The sequence below is a fragment of the Gobio gobio genome, assembly GCF_949357685.1.
Source record: "Gobio gobio genome assembly, chromosome: 21".
NCBI lineage: Eukaryota > Metazoa > Chordata > Actinopteri > Cypriniformes > Gobionidae > Gobio > Gobio gobio.
This window is the reverse complement of record NC_137117.1, coordinates 40,815,452-40,836,284: the sequence shown is the minus strand read 5'-3', so window position 1 is coordinate 40,836,284 and position 20,833 is coordinate 40,815,452. Positions and strand designations below refer to the sequence as shown.

The 20,833-nt window shown below is 46.6% G+C and overlaps 1 protein-coding gene across 1 annotated transcript in view; it reads right to left on the bottom strand.

Moving 5' to 3' along the window:
- Positions 1–16,827, bottom strand: part of dnai3 (dynein axonemal intermediate chain 3) — a gene marked incomplete at its 5' end in the record, with an annotated part of 44,634 nt that extends 27,807 nt beyond the window's left edge. Inside the window, 9 exons of the mRNA XM_079802075.1 lie at positions 287–411; positions 1,561–1,748; positions 8,388–8,504; positions 8,580–8,773; positions 8,847–9,011; positions 9,787–9,891; positions 10,000–10,184; positions 16,625–16,669; positions 16,767–16,827. Coding sequence (XP_079658201.1) covers positions 287–411; positions 1,561–1,748; positions 8,388–8,504; positions 8,580–8,773; positions 8,847–9,011; positions 9,787–9,891; positions 10,000–10,184; positions 16,625–16,669; positions 16,767–16,827 — 1,185 coding nt within the window. The remainder of the gene's footprint in view (positions 1–286; positions 412–1,560; positions 1,749–8,387; positions 8,505–8,579; positions 8,774–8,846; positions 9,012–9,786; positions 9,892–9,999; positions 10,185–16,624; positions 16,670–16,766) is intronic.
- Positions 16,828–20,833: the final 4,006 nt, after the last annotated feature.

Below are 20,833 nucleotides of genomic sequence, written 5' to 3'. Positions count from 1 at the left end.
GAGTTCACATCTGTTCTTCTGCTTTATTTCTGCCTCTATTAACGGGGCACACAGTAGAAATGTTTTTATTAACGCTGATCATTGAATGATTTACATCAGTGGTTTTCAAACCTGTCCTCGAGGCATCCGCGAGCCCAGCACATTTTATATGTCTCCCTTATCAGACACACCCAATTTAGTTCTTGCAGTCTCTACTAATGAGCTGAAGAGTTGAATCACGTGTGATGAATGAGGGAGACACACAAACCTGTATACTGTTGATTTTGATGATGATAAAATAGATTACTTGTGGATTTATGGGGTCAGTGAAGCTCCAGAAGAGAATGTAGGACGGGTTTAACAGGAGTTTAGTGGAGTTATCGATCCGCTCCTCAATAGACAGTCTTTCCATCATGGCCACAGCGATCACACCTGAAAACACACACACACAAAACACACTCATTCATCATGCAGAATAATGGTGAAAGTAGATATGGTGAAATGCAGTACAATTTAATCACATTTCATTATAAATAAAACTCAGACAAACACATATTTTACCCTTTTATTTTGCACTATGAATATTTTCGAAGTCCACTTTTATGCTCTGTTTCGAGTGTTAAATAATAAATAAATGCATACGCTAAGATATGTTTGATTATACCATCTGGATGCTTAAAATTGATCGGGTGAATGCACATTTTAAAAAGCTTAATGTACACCTAAGATAATGCACTGATGAGCAAACACATACAGTAGCGCGCACAAGTTGATGTGTTAGAAGCAGGAAAAATGGGCAAGCGTAAGGATTTGAGCAAGTTTGACAAGGGCCAGATTGTGACGGCTAGACGACTGGGTCAGAGCATCTCCAAAACTGCAGCTCTTGTGGGGTGTTCCCGGTCTGCAGTGGTCAGTATCTATCAAAAGTGAAGGACCAGTGGAGAACCGGCCACAGGGTCATGGGCGGCCATGGCTCATGGATGCCCGTGGGGAGCGAAGGCTGGCCCGTGTGGTCCGATCAAACAGACGAGCTACTAGAGCTCAAACTGCTGAAGAAGTTAATGCTGGTTCTGATAGAAAGGGCTCAGAATACACAGAGCATCTCAGTTTGTTGTGTATGGGGCGGCACAGCCGCTGACCCCTGTCCACCGCCCAAAGCACCAACAGTGGCCCATGAGCATCAGAGCTGGATCACTGTGGCTCTTTCAGCAGATAATGCGCCGCCACAAAGCACAAATGCTTCAGGAATGGTTTGAGGAGCACAACAACAAGTTTGAGGCCAAATTCCCCAGATCTCAATCCAATCGAGCATCTGTGGGATGAGCTGAACAAACAAGTCCGATCCATGGAGGCCCCGCCTCACAACTTACAGGACTTAAAGGATCTGCTGCTAACATCTTGGTGCCACAACACACCTTCAGGGGTCTAGAGGAGTCCATGCCTCGACGGGGGACCAACACAATATTAGGTCATAATGTGATGCCAGCCTCAGTTCGAGCTTTTATAATATTTTATTATTTTAATTTTGCACTATGGCCGTTTTCTTTGTGCACTCATTGACCCAGAGAGGCTGGTGCTGACCGCTGATGGTGGGATGCCAGTGGAGCTGGCTGATGCTCTTCTCTCTGCTGAAGTGAAGGTCCATGAAGGACTGATACTCCTTCAGCTGAGCCTCTGCTCTCCCGGCCGACAGGTCCTCCTCACTCAGGCCAGCCCAGTCGTCAGAGAACACGTCCATGATGAGATTCTGCTGCAGGGAGATCTCAAACCTGCAGAGCCAGAGGAGTTCAGGATAACACAGAACACACAGCTCTATCTATCTATCTATCTATCTATCTATCTATCTATCTATCTATCTATCTATCTATCTATCTATCTATCTATCTATCTATCTATCTATCTATCTATCTATCTATCTATCTATCTATCTATCTATCTATCTATCTATCTATCTATCTATCTATCGTTCTATCGTTCTATCTATCGTTCTATCTATCGTTCTGTCCATCTATCTATCTATCTATCTATCTATCTATCTATCTATCTATCTATCTATCTATCTATCTATCTATCTATCTATCTATCTATCTATCTATCTATCTATCTATCTATCAATTCATCTCAGCATCCATCTGTCTATCAATCAGTGGATTGGATAGTTCCCTTTCGCTCAGTCACTACGACGTAACGTTAGTGACTAACGAATGGGGGTTTCGCTTAGAAGCCTATCATCTTCGAGATCTTAGAAAATGCCCAATGGCAGTGCCAATGCCATGGGCATGCGGAATTTGCATACGTAACTCCGCCCCACTGCGTGGGTATAAATAGGAAGTACGTGGCAATATCGCATTACGTTTCTGCTTCGGAGCCAAGAGTACCTACCTCTTGTTGGTGTGATGGCGTGTTCCAGTGATCGCATACTTCCTCCCTGCTGATCTGTGCAGTGATCTGCATCCAGCTGGTATGTGTTCCCTAGGCGCATCGGCATCGACTGCGAAGTTTCCTCTCACAAAAGAGCTTGCGCGTGGCACGTCCTTTTCAGGATGACTCGCCCGTGCACTTCTGGGTGCGGTCGGTTTCTCTCGCCCTCTGATGGGCACGAGCGCTGTGTGACGTGTTTGGGCTTTCAGCACGCTCAGGTTCGGCTGTGCTCCCGCCTTCGGGTGTGCCAGCATTGCCCACGTCAGACCCAAAGTTGACAGCCATGCTATCTCGGGCAGCCGCAACGCTTGGGTTGGAGTGGAACCCTCCGCCCTGACCTGAGCACTCGCGGTTGGACAATTGGTTTTTGGGGGTGGCGCGTCCGGACAGCCGTACGGCCACCCCTCCAATACCTTTCTTCCCCGAGGTGCATGAGGAGGTTGCGCGGTCCTGGAAGAACCCGTTGTCTTCCCGTGACCGTTCGACGACCTCCTCCGCCCTCGATGGAGCCGTGGTCAAAGGGTACACTGGGGTCCCCCCAGTCGAACGCTCTGATGCGATGCAACTGTGTCGTCAGAGTGCTTTGACCTGGCGTGGTGACCCAAAGCACCCCTCCAAAGCCTGTAGGTTTTCGTCGTCCCTGGTTGACGAAGACCTATAGAGCTGTGTAGCAGGCCGCCGCTTCTCTGCACACCATGGCAACTCTTCAGGCTTACCAAGCCAAGTTGCTGTGTGACCTGCTCGAGGGCGGAGCTGATCCAGGACTCAGAGATGAGTTGCGTGACACCACCGACCTCACTCTGAAGGTGACCGCACGCTCCCTGGGTCAGGTGATGTCCACAGCTGTGGTCCAGGAGAGACACCTATGGCTCACCCTGGCTGATATGCGTGACGGCGAGCGAACCCGTTTCCTCGACGCCCCCATATCCCAGGATGGGCTATTCAGCGGCGCGGTTGAGAGCTTCGCCCAACAGTTCTTAGCCGCCCAGAAGCAGATTGAGGCCATTAAAGCTGCTGCCTCCACCCCACCGCCCACGCAGGTGCCTCAGTCTGCTTGCCGCCGAGGACGCCCTCCTGCTCGCCCCGGGCTGCGCAGAGGAAACCGCAGGAAGGCGTCCCAGTCCGCTCCAGCCCCGCAGCCTGCGAAAAAACGCCAGGCCAAGCGGCGCTCCTGACGCGGACAGCTCAGGGATGGGCAGTTCTTTCCAGGAGATGGCAGCTGGGCCACTCCTGCTGCCATCTTTTGTTTAGCTGCTGGCCCCCGGGTCAGCAGCACACTAATGTGGTGAAAGAAAGAACTGACACCCCCATCCCTGAGCACCCAGAGACTTGTGATGACAGTGTGCGCCACCCCCGGGTCCCGCCACTCGCATCCCTCTCTGTCGCCAGCCTCCTCTCAAAGCAGACCCCAGTGGAACCCGCATCCTTCCCTGGTCTCCTCTGTCAGGACACAGCTGTTAACCGGGGCCCCACACCGGAACGCTACGCCTCCCATGTCCAGGCCGGTGATGCTGCCTCGCTGCCCCACCCTGGGTACGTCTGTGGTCCGAATGACCCCGCTGGTGCAGTTCCTGGGAGCCTGGCTTCAGCTTCCGGGACTATCCCGCTGGGTTGCAAAGACGATCAGATTCGGCTACGCGATTCAGTTGGCACAGGCTCCTCCCCGCTTCATGGGAGTCCGCCATACCATGGTCGGGGCCAACGCCCCCGTCATGTGTGCGGAGGTTGCCATCCTGCTGGCGAAGGGTGTGATCGAGCCTGTCCCTCCGGCCGAGATGAAGTCCGGCTTCTACAGCCCCTACTTCATTGTAACCAAGAAAACCGGTGGGTTACGGCCAATCCTGGACCTGCGCATCTTGAACCGATCCCTTCACAGGCTTCCGTTCAGGATGTTGACAGCGAAACGCCTTTTCGAATGCGTTCGTCCAGCCGATTGGTTTGCAGCGATCGACCTGAAGGACGCCTACTTCCATGTCTCCATCCTTCCTCGACACAGACCGCTCCTACGGTTTGCTTTCGAGGGGCGGGCATACCAGTACGCGGTCCTCCCTATCTCTGTCCCTTCGCGTCTTCACGAAGATTGTCGAGGCAGCCCTTGCGCCACTCCGGCAGCACGGGGTTCGCATACTCAATTACCTCGACGACTGGCTCATACTGGGCCACTCTCGAGCGTTGGTGAGCGAACACAGAGATCTGGTGCTCCAACACTTAGCCCGTCTGGGCCTTCGGGTCAACTGGGAGAAGAGCAAACTCTGCCCAGTGCAGAGGATCTCTTTTCTCGGTATGGACATCGACTCGGTCGCCATGTTCGTGCAGCTTTCGAGCGAGCGTGCGCAGTCTCCACTGAACTGCAAGAGTGCAGTTCCACTGAAACTGTTTCAGACCCTCCTGGGGCATATGGCATCTGCAGCCACGGTAACGCCGCTTGGATTGCTTCATATGAGACCGCTTCAGCATTGGCTTTGCGACCGAGTCCCGAGATGGGCATGGCAGTCTGGCACGCTCTGGGTCCAAGTAACTAGGGCCTGCCTCCAGACACTCACCCCGTGGTTGAACCTCAGCTTTCTACGGGCCGGTGTGCCCTTAGAACGAGTTTCCAGGCATGTTGTCGTATCGACGGATGCCTCTGCCACGGGTTGGCGTGCCATGTACAATGGACAAGCAGCCGCGGGCTCCTGGACAGGACCCCAGCGCCTTCTGCATGTCAATTGCCTCGAGTTGCTGGCAGTACAGTTCGCCCTGCACCGCTCCCGGGCGTTGCTGAAGGGTCAACATGTACTGGTCAGGACAGACAACACGGCCGTTGTAGAGTACATCAACCACCAGGGCAGTCTACGCTCCCGCCGTATGTCTCAACTCACCCACCATCTCGTTCTATGGAGTCAGAAGTGCCTGAGGTCCCTTCGTGCTGTCCATATTGCAGCTGACGAGCTCTCACGGCTTCAGCCACTTCCGGGAGAATGGAGACTCCATCCCCAGACGGTCCAGCTGATTTGGGAACAGTTCGGTGACGCACAGGTAGATCTGTTTGCCTCCCACGACTCTTCCCATTGCAGCCTGTTATATTCCCTGACCGAGGGCACGCTCGGCACGGATGCACTGGTGCACAGCTGGCCGCAGGGCCTACGCAAGTATGTGTTCCCCCCCAGTGAGCCTTCTCGCACAGCTCTTGTGCAAGATCAGGGAGGACAAGGAGCAGGTCCTTCTGGTCGCCCCGTACTGGCACGGCCGGACCTGGTTCTCTGAACTCTTACTCCTTGCGACAGCCCCTCCCTGGCCAATTCCTCTGAGACGCGACCTCCTTACTCAGAGACGGGGCACCCTTTGGCACCCGAGTCCCGATCTTTGGAACCTGGACGGGATGCGGCAGGTTTGAGTACCCTACCACCTACGGTGGTGGCTACCATCACTTCCGCTAGGGCAGAGTCCACTCGGCATGCTTATGCGTTGAAGTGGAACCTCTTCATCACCTAGTGTTCTTCCCACCAAGAAGACCCCTAGAAATGCCCGATCGGGTCTGTGCTCTCGTTCCTCCAAGAAGGATTGGAGCGAAGGCTGTCTCCCTCCACCCTTAAAGTTTACGTGGCCACAATATCTGCCTACCACGACCTCTTGGAGAACAAAAAGGTAAGTCAGCACGACCTGGTCATCTGGTTCCTGAGGGGAGCCAGGAGACTAAATCCTCCTCGCTCTTCCCTTGTATCCTCTTGGGACCTCTCAGTAGTCCTAGATGCTCTGCAGAGGTCCCCCTTTGAGCCTTTGCGGTCGGTCGATATTAGGTTCTTGTCTATGAAGACAGAGCTACTGACTGCATTGGCCTCCATCAAGAGGGTAGGGAACCTGCAAGCATTTTCGGTTGAAGAAGTGTGCCTGGAGTTCGGTCCGGCCAAATCTCAAGTGATCCTGAGACCCCAGCCCGGATATGTGCCCAAGGTTCCCACCACTTCATTCAGAGACCAGGTGGTGAACCTACAAGCGCTGCCTTTGGAGGAGGCAGACCCAGCCTTGGCACTGCTCTGTCCAGTACGCGCTCTCCGCGCTTACGTAGACAGGACGCAGTGTTTCAGGACCTCAGACCAGCTCTTTGTCTGTTATGGTGGAGAGCGGAAGGGAAGAGCTCTCTCAAAGCAAAGGCTGTCTCACTGGATAGTGGACACCATTGTTTTGGCTTACCAGCAGCAAGGTCGACCGTGTCCCCTTGGGGTTAGGGTCCACTCCACTCGGAGTTTGGCCTCTTCTTGGGCTCTAGCGCACGGCGCCTCGCTAACAGACATCTGCAGAGCTGCAGGCTGGGCGACACCCAACACATTCGCCAGGTTTTACAATCTCCGAGTGGAGCCTGTGTCCGACTATGTACTCGCCTCTACTAGTGGCCGGTAATGAACTGGGCTCAGGTGTCTTCGCTTGCTCGCCATTCCACTCCAAGGACTGGATACGTGCGTTTATTCTCCTCAGATGAGCTTCCCGAAAAACCCTGAGTTCCTCCAGCACTGTCTACGCTGACTGTCTACGGCCCTCTCTCGAGCCCAGACCCTCGTGTTCGGCCAGGTGCCCCGTGTGCATGGTTCCCTTCCGGCGACCCCCACACGTGTATTTCCACCGTAAGCCTCCTCTGTGAGCAAGTGTCTTTCCCTTGGCAAATCCCTGCCACCCCTGGGGTTAAAAATCCACCTTCGGCTGGTACCCCAGAGTTCTCCATATGCAGCCCTCAGCAGGTCATATGTGTACTCTCTATTCCTGTGATAAGTGGGAGTCCTTCGTCTGTACTAGTCTTACGACAGGGCACTCGCACTTACGCAGGACACTGGAAGACAGCTGAGTGGCGTGATTATATTGGGACCCCCATTCGTTAGTCACTAACGTTACGTCGTAGTGACTGAACGAAAGGGAACGTCTCGGTTACGGATGTAACCCTCGTTCCCTGAGGAGGGAACGGAGACGTAACGTCCCTCTGCCACATCCACTGTGCTGCTGGAACAGCCGGAGTTCAGTCTTGGCTCCTCAGCAGGTAACGTAATGCGATATTGCCACATACTTCCTATTTATACCCACGCAGTGGGGCGGAGTTACGTATGCAAATTCTGCATGCCCATGGCACTGCCATTGGCCGTTTTCTAAGATCTCGAAGATGATTGGTCCCCGATTCATTAGTCACTAACGTTACGTCTCCGTTCCCTCCTCAGGGAACGAGGGTTACATCCGTAACCGAGACGTTATCTATCAATGTCTCTGTCCATCTGTCCATCAATTCATCCATCCATCCATCCATCCATCCATCCATCCATCCATCCATCCATCTATCTATCTACATTTACATTTACATTTATGCATTTGAAAGACGCTTTTATCCAAAGCGACTTACAGTGCACTTATTACAGGGACAATCCCCCTGGAGCAACGTGGAGTAAAGTGCCTTGCTCAAGGACACACTGGTGGTGACCGCTGGGATCAAACCAGCAACCTTCTGCGTATCAGTTCCATGGTTTAACCCACTGGACCACCATCTCCATCTATCTATCTATCTATCTATCTATCTATCTATCTATCTATCTATCTATCTATCTATCTATCTATCTATCTATCTATCTATCTATCTATCTATCTATCTATCTATCTATCTATCTATCTATCTATCTATCTATCTATCTATCTATCTATCTATCTATCTATCTATCTATCAATTCATCTCACCGTTCATCTGTCTATCAATCAGTGGATTGGATAGTTATCTATCTATGTCTCTGTCCATCTGTCCATCAATTCATCCATCCATTTATCTATCCGTCCATCCATTCATCCATCCATCCATCCATCCATCCGTCCATCCGTCCATCCATTTGTCTATCCATTTGTCTATCTATCTATCTATCTATCTATCTATCTATCTATCTATCTATCTATCTATCTATCTATCTATCTATCTATCTATCTATCTATCTATCTATCTATCTATCTATCTATCTATCTATCTATCTATCCATTCCTACCTCATTAGCACAGATGTGAGGAAGTTCTTCAGGTGTTCTGACCGCAGTTGATCCTCTTTCTCCTCAGGGCTGAACTCTCTGGGTTTGTACTGGGTCCACATGTTCTTTGGGAACTTCCTGTAACACGTGAGCATCTCTCAGCGCTTCATGCTAATCATAGAACATGTGGAGAATGACTAGCGGTGTTTGTACCACAGAGTCTGAGTGGACGAGTGTCTGGTGTCCCCGGAGGCCTGGACGGCCGTGTGTCTCTCCATCCGTCTGATGCTGAAGCTCTTGTCCTCGTATGACGGGCACTCCGGCTCCTTCCCGTCCACAGCGCTGCGGTCCGAGAAACACACGGGAGCACCGCAGAGCCGCATCACAGGAGAGATCTTACACCTGAGCTGGAGAGAGAGAGAGAGAGAGAGAGAGAGATCAGACATGATCAACACTGAAGGCTTTATCAGTTTCTCTTACTCTGGGTCTGGACTCAGTGACCGACTCGTCCTCCACCTCCTGCTCACTCCCCAGAGAGACCCATAGATGAGGCTCTGGAGTTCTGGGCACGATCATGTCCTCCTCCTCCTCCTCCTCCACCTCTTCATCCTCCATCAGCTCTTCATCATCACCCTGTACTGGAGACTACAAACACAATCTCTCTAAAACAAAAACCTCAGATCCATCCATCTATCTATCAGTCCATCGTCCATCCATCCATCCGTCCGTCTGTCCATCTGTCTATCCATCCATCCATCCATCATCCATCCATACATCCATCCATCCATCCATCCATCCATCCATCTGTCTGTCTGTCTATCCATCCATCCATCATCCATCCATACATCATCCATCCATACATCCATACATCCATCCATCCATCAGTGGATTGGATTGTTATCTATCTGTCTATCTCTCCGTCCATCAATTCATTCATCCATCCATTCATCCATCAATTTATCTATCCGTCCATCCATCCATCTGTCCATCCATCTATCTATCCGTCCATCCATTTGTCTATCTATCTATCCATCCATCTATCCATCCATCCATCCTTCAATCCATCCATCCATCAATCCATCAATCCATCCAACCATACATCCATCCATCCATCATTTATCTATCCGTCCATCCATCCATCCATCCATCCATCCATCTGTCCATCCATCCATCTGTCCATCCATCTATCTATCCGTCCATCCATCTGTCTATCTATCTATCCATCCATCCATCCTTCAATCCATCCATCCATCAATCCATCCATCCATCAATCATCCATCCATCCATCCTCCATCCATCCATCCATCCATCCATCCATCCATCATCCGCCCGTCCGTCCATCCGCCCATCCATCCATCCATCCGCCCGTCCATCCATCCATCCATCCATCCATCCATCCATCCATCCATCCATCGCTCACCTTCAGCATGTTCTCTTTGGCCTCTACTGTGAGCACCAGATAGAAGCCCTGTCCGTATGTGAAGTCTCTGTCAAACACCAGCAGAAGTTCATCTTCAGGATACTCCTGCGGAAAAACAATGGAATGGAATAGAATTGCTCTCCTGAACCAGTAGATAGTTAATCCCTGGATCAGCTCCATCTTCTCCAGCTCATGACCGGGTGTGAATCTCACCAGCACTGTTTGTTTGACGGGGCTGAAGTCAGACACGGCCGCTCTGGTTTTCATGTCCTGTATCATGTCTTCCTTTTTCAGCAGTTTGTAAGGATTCTCTCCGGTTACATCCTCATCTGCCCGGCAACCAAACAGCTCCTGTGTGGCGGAGGTCAGGACCAGCGGGAAGATGTATTCGGGATGGCCTGTGGAGGAAGGAGTCAATGAGATCAGGTATAGATATACACTCACCTAAAGGATTATTAGGAACACATACTAATACTGTGTTTGACCCCCTTTCGCCTTCAGAACTGCCTTAATTCTACGTGGTAGATTCAACAAGGTGCTGAAAGCATTCTTTAGAAATGTTGGCCCATATTGATAGGATAGCATCTTGCAGTTGATGGAGATTTGTGGGATGCACATCCAGGGCACGAAGCTCCCATTCCACCACATCCCAAAGATGCTCTATTGGGTTGAGATCTGGTGACTGTGGGGGCCATTTTAGTTCAGTGAACTCATTGTCATGTTCAAGAAACCAATTTGAAATGATTGGAGCTTTGTGACGGTGCATTATCCAGCTGGAAGTAGCCATCAGAGGATGGGGACATGGGGGTCATAAAGGGATGGACATGGTCAGAAACAATGCTCAGGTAGGCTGTGGCATTTAAACCATGCCCAATTGGCACTAAGGGGCCTAAAGTGTGCCAAGAAAACATCCCCCACACCATTACACCACCACCACCAGCCTGCACAGTGGTAACAAGGCATGATGGATCCATGTTCTCATTCTGTTTACGCCAAATTCTGACTCTACCATCTGAATGTCTCAACAGAAATCGAGACTCATCAGACCAGGCAACATTTTTCCAGTCTTCAACTGTCCAATTTTGGTGAGCTCGTGCAAATTGACGCCTCTTTTTCCTATTTGTAGTGGAGATGAGTGGTACCCGGTGGGGTCTTCTGCTGTTGTAGCCCATCCGCCTCAAGGTTGTGCATGTTGTGGCTTCACAAATGCTTTGCTGCATACCTCGGTTGTAACGAGTGGTTATTTCAGTCAAAGTTGCTCTTCTATCAGCTTGAATCAGTCGGCCCATGACCTCTGACCTCTAGCATCAACAAGGCATTTTCCCCACAGGACTGCCGCATACTGGATGTTTTTCCCTTTTCACACCATTCTTTGTAAACCTTAGAAATGGTTGTGCGTGAAAATCCCAGTAACTGAGCAGATTGGGAAATACTCAGACCGGCCCGTCTGGCACCAACAACCATGCCACGCTCAAAATTGCTTAAATCACCTTTCTTTCCCATTCTGACATTCAGTTTGGAGTTCAGGAGATTGTCTTGACCAGGCCCACACCCCTAAATGCATTGAAGCAACTGCCATGTGATTGGTTGATAAGATAATTGCATTAATGAGAAATTGAACAGGTGTTCCCAATAATACTGAACAGGGTTGCGGATTTGAGTTTCAAACTATTTCATTACAATAAAACAACGAAACATCATGTGTGTCATGACATGAGCCACTTAATGCAGTGAAGCTGGTTCAGTTATAAAAGGCCCAGCAGTAAATCCAGAGATATCTGCTCAGATCCAGGACCAATGAACATCAGTAAACACGGCTCATCTTAATAACAGTGTAGATGAAGCTCTTTGCCTCTTCAAAGGGGACACAAGCCCCTCAGAACATGTATTTACAAACAACCTCCTCAAAGTGGGCGGTTTTCTGCTCTGAAACTCCAGCTTCACGCCCGAACACGCCCACATTTAGTACAGCTCTTCAGACCAGACAAAATGAGTGGGAGACTGTGCCATTCCAGAGCAAAGGGATATTACATTTGTCTTTCATAACTCAGGAGATGACATTGATTTCAGGGGACTATGTATGTTGCCAGAGTGTTGTGAATGGTTGCTAGGGAGTTGTGGGTGGTTTGCTATGCAGTTCATTTGCTAGAGTGTTGTCTGTGTTTGTTAAGGGGTTTCTATATAGTTGCTATAGAGCCAAGGGGTTGCTATGCAGTCGCTAGAATGTTGTGCATGGTTGCCAAGGGGTTGATATACAGTCGCTAGAGTGTTGTGGGTGGTTGCTAGAGTTATGGTTAGCTGTTATCCAATTGCAGAGTATTGTGAGTGGTTGCCAGAGGGTTGCTATGCAGTCACTAGAGTTGTGTGTGGTTGCCAGGGGGTTGCTATGAAGTTGCTTGAGTGCCAAGCGTTTGCGATGCAGTTACTAGAGTGTTGTGGGTGGTTGCCAGGGGCTTGCTATGCAGTCGCTAAAGTTGTGGGTGGTTGCCATGGGGTTGCTATGAAGTTGCTAGTGTGCCAAGAGGTTGCTATACAGTGGCATAAGTGTTGTGTTTGGTTGCCAGAGTTAGGGTTAGCTACTATGCAGTTGCAGAGTATTGTGGGTGGTTGCCAGAGGGTTGCTATACAGTCGCTAGAGTTGTGGGTGGTTGCCAGGGGGTTGCTGTGAAGTTGCTAGAGTGCCAAGAGGTTGCTATGCAGTAGCTAGAGTGTTGTGGATGGTTGCTAGAGTTATGGTTAGCTGCTATGTAGTTGCTAGAGTTGTGGATGGTTGCCAGGGGGTTGCTATTAAGTTGCTAGAGTGCCAAGAGGTTGCTATGCAGTAGCTAGAGTGTTGTGGATGGTTGCCAGAGTTATGGTTAGCTGCTATGTAGTTGCTAGAGTTGTGTGTGGTTGCCAGGGGGTTGCTATGAAGTTGCTAGTCTGCCAAGAAGTTGCTATGCTGTAGCTAGAGTGTTGTGGATGCTTGCTAGAGTTATGGTTAGCTGCTATGCAATTGCAGAGTATTGTGAGTGGTTGCCAGAGGGTTGCTATGCAGTCACTAGAGTTGTGTGTGGTTACCAGGGGGTTGCTATGAAGTTGCTAGAGTGCCAAAAGGTTGCTATGCAGTAGCTAGAGTGTTGTGGATGGTTGCTAGAGTTATGGTTAACTGCTATGTAGTTGCCAGAGTTGTGGGTGGTTGCCAGGGGGTTGCTGTGAAGTTGCTAGAGTGCCAAGAGGTTGCTATGCAGTAGCTAGAGTGTTGTGGATGGTTGCTAGAGTTATGGTTAGCTGTTATGCAATTGCAGAGTATTGTGAATGGTTGCCAGAGGGTTGCTATGCAGTCGCTAGAGTTGTGGGTGGTTGCCAGGGGGTTGCTATGAAGTTGCTAGAGTGCCAAGAGGTTGCTATGCAGTAGCTAGAGTGTTGTGGATGGTTGCTAGAGTTATGGTTAGCTGCTAGAGTTGTGGATGGTTGCCAGGGGGTTGCTATGAAGTTGCTAGAGTGCCAAGAGGTTGCTATGCAGTAGCTAGAGTGTTGTGGATGGTTGCTAGAGTTATGATTAGCTGTTATGCAATTGCAGAGTGTTGTGAGTGGTTGCCAGAGGGTTGCTATGCAGTTGCTAGAGTTGTGGGTGGTTGTCAGGAAGTTGCCATGCAGGTGTAGAGTGTTGTGGGTGGCTACTAGGGGGTTACTATGCAGTTGCAGAGTGTGGTGAATGGTTGCCAGGGGGTTGCTATGAAGTTGCTAGAGTGTTGTGGATGGTTGCCAGAGTTATGGTTAGCTGCTATGCAGTAGCTAGAGTGTTGTGGATGGTTGCCAGAGTTATGGTTAGCTGCTATGCAGTAGCTCGAGTGTTGTGGGTGGTTGCCAGGGTGTTGCTATGAAGTTGCTAGAGTGCCAAGAGATGCAGTAGCTCGAGTGTTGTGGGTGGTTGCCAGAGTTATGGTTACCTGCTATGCAGTTGCAGAGTATTGTGGGTGGTTCCCAGAGGGTTGCTATGCAATTGCTAGAGTTGTGGGTGGTTGCCAGAGGGTTGCTATGAAGTTTCTAAAGTTGTGGATGGTTGCCAGGGGGTTGCTGTGAAGTTGCTAGAGTGCCAAGAAGTTGCTATGCAGTAGCTAGAGTGTTGTGGGTGGTTGCCAGAGTAAAGGTTAGCTGCTATGCAGTTGCAGAGTGTTGTGGGTGGTTTCCAGAGGGTTGCTATGCAGTTGCTAGAGTTGTGGGTGGTTGCCAGTGGGTTGCTATGAAGTTGCTAAAGTGCCAAGAGGTTGCTATGCAGTAGCTAGAGTGGTTGCCAGAAGCTTGTTAAGCTTAAGTTAATATGTTAGATTGTTTTGGATGTTTGTCAGATTGTTGCTATGCAGTAGCTAGAGTGTTATGGATGGTTGCTATGGGGTTGCTATGCAGTAGCTAGAGTGTTGTGCATGGTTGCCAAGGGGTTGCTATGCAGTAGCTAGAGTGTTATGGATGGTTGCTATGGGGTTGCTATGCAGTAGCTAGAGTCTTGTGGATGGTTGGCAGAGTTATGGTTAGCTGCTATGCAGTTGTTAGAGTGTTGTGGGTGGTTGCCAGGGGGTTGCTATAAAGTTGCTACAGTGCCAAGAGGTTACAATGCAGTAGCCAGAGTGGTTGCCAGACGCTTGCTATGCAGTTAATTTGTTAGATTGTTGTGGATGTTTGTCAGATTGTTGCTATGCAGTAGCTAGAGATGGTTGCTATGGGGTTGCAATGCAGTTGCTAGAGTGTTTTGTTGGTGGTTGTCAGGGAGTTGCCATGCAGATGTAGGGTGTTGTGGGTGATTACTAGGGAGTTGCTATGCAGTTGCTAGAGTGTGGTGAATGGTTGCCAGGGGGTTGCTATGAAGTTTCTAGTCTGTTGTGGGTGAAAACTAGGTGGACACTCAGAAAAGGTCTCCAAATGATCTCTGTTTAATCTCAACGCTGATATTAAAGTGATCTCATTTGAGGCGTTTCTTTCTTTTTAAGGCTAAGAGACATTATTGGAAGATGAAGTACTTGGCAGAATAATTAGCCATATTTCCAGTATCTTGTATTCTTGGATACACAGGTGTGAAATGACCGAAAGCTCACAGCAGTTTTGTCCAGTGTTTTACCGACAGATAAAAGAGGGAGGGAGTGTGTTATACAGAGATATCAAGCTTCCCTTACTAAACCTGAACCGACATCTGAGAGACGCCCAGTGGATGAGAGACCCGGTCTTTAGTTCAGAAGGGATTGACCTACAGTTACAAAAACACATACAGCGAACAGTGGAGATTCAACAATGACGTGAACTATTCTCATTGTGTACACTAGGGATGCAACACTACAGTTAGTCCACGGTTCAATACATACCTTGGTTTTTAACCACGGTTTTCGGTTTGGTTCTGATGGCTTGTCACATCAGTTTTTTGCTATTCTATTCTTTAGCGACAGGAACAGCAAGAGGTTAAGGAGAAAGAAGACTGTTTTTTATTGCAATTTTTTATTTTACTTTTATCTTACTTATTTCTTTATTTTACCTAAAAGAATTGAAAAACCTTACAAACTTTACTTAAAAAAAACCTTGTACACATTCCTAGTGTATTGTATAATATAAAATAAATATATATAAAGATTTACACTGGCAGCTCAGAGCTGTAAAGCAGCATTAAAGTATGAAATTGAATGAATAAATGTAAAAAATAAAACACTTCACAGACTTCACTATAAAATATACACTGATTCTTATTAAAGCTGCTGTATTAAAGTTCTTCAGTCAAGAGCAGTGAGTGATTTTCTCTTTGTCTTTTGTTGTTGTATTAACATTAAAGGGATAGTTCGCTCAAAAATGAAAATTCTGTCATCGAGAAATGAATACAGGTTTGGAACAATATTAGAGTGAGTAAATAATAACAATAGAGGTGAACTGTCCCTTTAAGGATGGCGTGTTCACTATAGGCTGCGCTGCTGTCAATTAAAGACCTGCACGCATCTAATATACAGACACACACGATTTTACTTTAGACACAACCGACTGTGTTTATGTTAACCTTGTGTGTATTTGACAGTATTAGCGCAGTAAGACGACTACTTAGTCCAGTAATCGTGTGTTTGACAGGCGTTTAGTGCGCGCGCTCGGAAAAGTGCATGTTAAAACCGCGCATACGCCGGCAAGGCTTTAAAACGTTCATTAATAATGAGCTTTGGTGATTGTGAATATCTAGTGTTCTGTGAGTATAACTCCACCACTAACCTGTGATGTGAATGTATGTCGTGTTGTTCAGTATTGGGATGGAGGCAAATGATAGAATTTGTAGAAAAATAATTAATTAAATGCAAAACCGAGAATTATGGCATCCCAAGTGTACATGTTATATTTTGTGTGTGACATCACTGAGGGTCTCTCTCAACAGAAACCAGCTGAAGCGTGTGACATCTGATACCCATTCAGGTCATTTCATCCAGAGGAGCCGCTGGGCTTTACTGCAATGGAAACTCATATGGATTTATAGCCCATATAATTACACATAATTGCACTTTCTCTACTAACAAACCCACACGTGCCCTTTAGAAAACACGGAAAGGAAGCGGTCTGGGATACTGAACAAGGTTTATGAGATTACAGGCCCTAAATGTACTAATAAAAGCAGTTTATGATGATAATGCAGCAGTTTTAGGATGTAGTGTCTTGTACTGGTCTGGCTACGTGCCTCAGTGTGTGTCTCCAGACGTGATGTTTGTGTCTTTAATCTGATCACAGACCCTGGATGAATGGACAGAAACGAGTGGAAACATGCTGGAAACACACACTCTGCAGATCTGAGACTCTGATTATGACCCTTACTGACACTGGAAGAGGGATGTGAGACACTTACCAGATTCTGGTGCTCCTTCATCTGGGGCGGGGATCTTTGCATTATCTGCAAAAATAAAACAAATGCATTGGATAGTGAACACTAGATCAAGATTATAGCTATACACAACAAGAAATTGTTCATTTGGTCAGATTGTTTGTACCCTTCCCCTTGTTTTTACTGGTCCCACTGCTCCCTCGGCTCTTGGGTCTCTTTGGAGGCATGTCTGCTGGCGGGAGAGACACAGATTTCAGTGGATTACTAGAAGCCTATATGTGTGGGATAGAATATGACTATCAGGCTTCATGAACTACTTCATTAGTTGAAATGCAGTGTCAGTGTCATTATTTAGATCATATCTCTGAGATCATAACTGGATATAGTATGAAAAACTGGTGTTACATACTGTCTTTTGGGGGGAACAGACAACATATACAATACAGTATGCAGTGAGCAGGGCACTTGTACAACACATGGGCGACATCTGGTGGTGGAAAGTAATTTGACAACCAGTTTAATCTTTGGTGGTTTCAAAATCACACACTTCTCTACTAAAGTAGGCAACAACAACAACAACAACAAAAAAAGTATGGCTGCGTCTGAAATCTCACACTTCCCTACAAATCGCATACTTCCCTACTAAATAGTACGCAAAAAAAAAAGTATGGCTGTGTCTAAAATCTCATACTTCCCTACAAATCGCATACTTCCCTACTATATAGTAGACGGAAAAAAAGTATGGCTGCGTCTGAAATCTCACACTTCCCTACAAATCGCATACTTCCCTACTAAATAGTACGCAAAAAAAAGTATGGCTGTGTCTGAAATCTCACACTTCCCTACAAATCGCATACTTCCCTACTATATAGTAGACGGGAAAAAAACAGTATGGCTGCATCTAAAATCTCACACTTCCCTACAAATCACATACTTCCCTACTATATAGTAGACGAAAAACAGTATGGCTGCGTCCGAAATCGCATACTTCCCTACAAATCGCATACTTCCCTACTATATAGTAGATGAAAAACAGTATGGCTGCGTCTGAAATCTCACACTTCCCTACAAATCGCATACTTCCCTACTAAATAGTACGCAAAAAAAAAAAGTATGGCTGTGTCTAAAATCTCACACTTCCCTACAAATCGCATACTTCCCTACTATATAGTAGATGAAAAACAGTATGGCTGCGTCTGAAATCTCACACTTCCCTACAAATCGCATACTTCCCTACTAAATAGTACGCAAAAAAAAAAAGTATGGCTGTGTCTAAAATCTCACACTTCCCTACAAATCGCATACTTCCCTACTATATAGTAGACGGGAAAAAAACAGTATGGCTGCATCTAAAATCTCACACTTCCCTACAAATCACATACTTCCCTACTATATAGTAGACGAAAAACAGTATGGCTGCGTCCGAAATCGCATACTTCCCTACAAATCGCATACTTCCCTACTATATAGTAGATGAAAAACAGTATGGCTGCGTCTGAAATCTCACACTTCCCTACAAATCGCATACTTCCCTACTAAATAGTACGCAAAAAAAAAAAGTATGGCTGTGTCTAAAATCTCACACTTCCCTACAAATCGCATACTTCCCTACTATATAGTAGATGAAAAACAGTATGGCTGCGTCTGAAATCTCACACTTCCCTACAAATCGCATACTTCCCTACTAAATAGTACGCAAAAAAAAAAAGTATGGCTGTGTCTAAAATCTCACACTTCCCTACAAATCGCATACTTCCCTACTATATAGTAGACGGAAAAAAAGTATGGCTGCGTCTGAAATCTCACACTTCCCTACAAATCGCATACTTCCCTACTATATAGTAGATGGAAAAAAAGGTATGGCTGTGTCTAAAATCTCATACTTCCCTACAAATCACATACTTCTCTACTAAAGTAGGCAACAACAAAAAATAACAGTATGGCTGCGTCTGAAATCGCTTCCCTACAAAACTCACACTTCCCTACAAATCCCATACTTCCCTACTACATAGTAGATGGAAAAAAAACTGTATGGCTGCGTCTAAAATCTCACACTTCCCTACAAATCGCATACTTCCCAACTAAATAGTACGCAAAAACAGTATGGCTGCGTCCGAAATCTCATACTTCCCTACTAAATAGTACGCAAAAAAAGTATGGCTGTGTCTAAAATCTCATACTTCCCTTCATTTTAAAGATATAACATATACTGTAAAAACACTGTAACGTTACAATGAAATGAATTAAACAAAGCTGGTTTAAATGAAGGTGCTGCTCTTAAAACTGCACTGTTACAGATGCCATGAATTATTACAGTATTCATATCCATATATTTGAAATGTTTGTGGATTTAAGTGTATCATAAACAGATAAAAGCCCAGATAAACACATTGTCACGGACACACGCGAGCGAGATATAAAACTGTTTACCCCCGTGCAACATTTTTGTATGATTCATAAAGCTTACCTCTCTTATTGAACGCGTTATGGAGTCGCTTTATAGAATATAAACATTATTCCGAGTATTGAACTGTAGTTTCCGTCATCACAGACGGTTACTATTGGTTTCAGAGGCGGAGCTTCGTGTGATTGACAGCCGGCACACGCAATCCCCGCGCCTTTTAGCGGTAGCCCCGCCTCCTTCACCTGATGACTGTCGGCACAGAGCGCGTTTGAAACACAACGCACTTTTAATCCGAATTGATTTCAGATTTTCTGGAAGTTATCTCTGAATAAAGACATAAACGTGCTCATCTCTCCGCCGCTTGAGAACTATTTGACGACATTGATCACTGTAATTGGTGAGTTACTGATGAAATCATGATTTTATTGCTTCAAATACTGTGAAAAGGTTTTGATTTCGCATGTGTTGTCCGTTTTTAAAGACGATAAAAACATCAGCTCCTCATGGAAGCTCATTCCCACACAATAAGAAACGATATAAACCCTAATTATGACATAAAACATTGAAATTATGGCACAGAGGTTAGTTGTGTCATAATTTGTACTTGGCATGTCATAATTATGACTTTTTACATCTGTGTGTGAATCTCGACATCTCGTAGTGTCATAATTATGATTTACAAAAGCACACTATGTTCCAGAAATCATTTTAAATGTGAGTAACCCGTAGTTTACATCACGAGGTGCTGTGGCACAGGTGTGATGGGGTCACGTGGCACAGGTGTGATGGGGTCACGTGACACACAGTCAGGAATGAAGGGCCATCAGCCTCTGACAGGTGGAAGAGCCGCATTACTGCACGGCTCATCATATTTTTATTAATACAGTCGAGATCTTCAGAGATGGGGCGGGTCATGTTGAGCTTATGAACCTGTGACGGATTAGAGATGTTTGACAAAGCTCAGCTAGATTTATAAATGCTCATATACAGGTTATATATGTATATTTAAATCAAATATATGTAACCGAATGTACCATAACAACATATCAATATTTATCCTGTTATCTATTGAGCTGAATAATGACACTATTGTCTTAGAGCTGATAAATTGTCCATTTCATAATTTAACTTATTGCAATATTAATACTGTAATTTTCTTCACTGTTTTAAATCAATGTAACCTGACCTATAAAAACTATATGTTTGGTGTAAAAATATGCAAAATATCATATGTATAAATGCTGTGAAATTGATTAATCACATCTAACATAAACGTTTGTAAATATGTATAATATACATACAATACACGCACTCACACACACGCGCACACACAGGCTCACACACACACACACACACACACACTCTCTCACACGCACTCACGCACGCGCACACACACTCACACACACACACACACACACACACACTCTCACACGCACTCACGCACTCACACACACACGCTCGCACACACTCACTCACTCACTCACTCACTCACTCACTCACACACTCACTCACACACTCACTCACTCACTCACTCACACACTCACACACTCACTCACACACACACTCACACACACACACACTCACACACTCACACACACACACACACACACACACACATATATATATATTTACAAACGTACGTTAGATGTGATTAATCGATTTGACTGTACATATTTATAATTTATTTCTATATGATAATATTTTCTGTAACGATAACCCAGAAAACTGGTATTATTTATTCTAATCAACAACAATAAGGATTGCGTCATTGTGTCATACATTTATTTAAAATTCCCAAAATATCATTCATATATATTAGTCAAACCGAT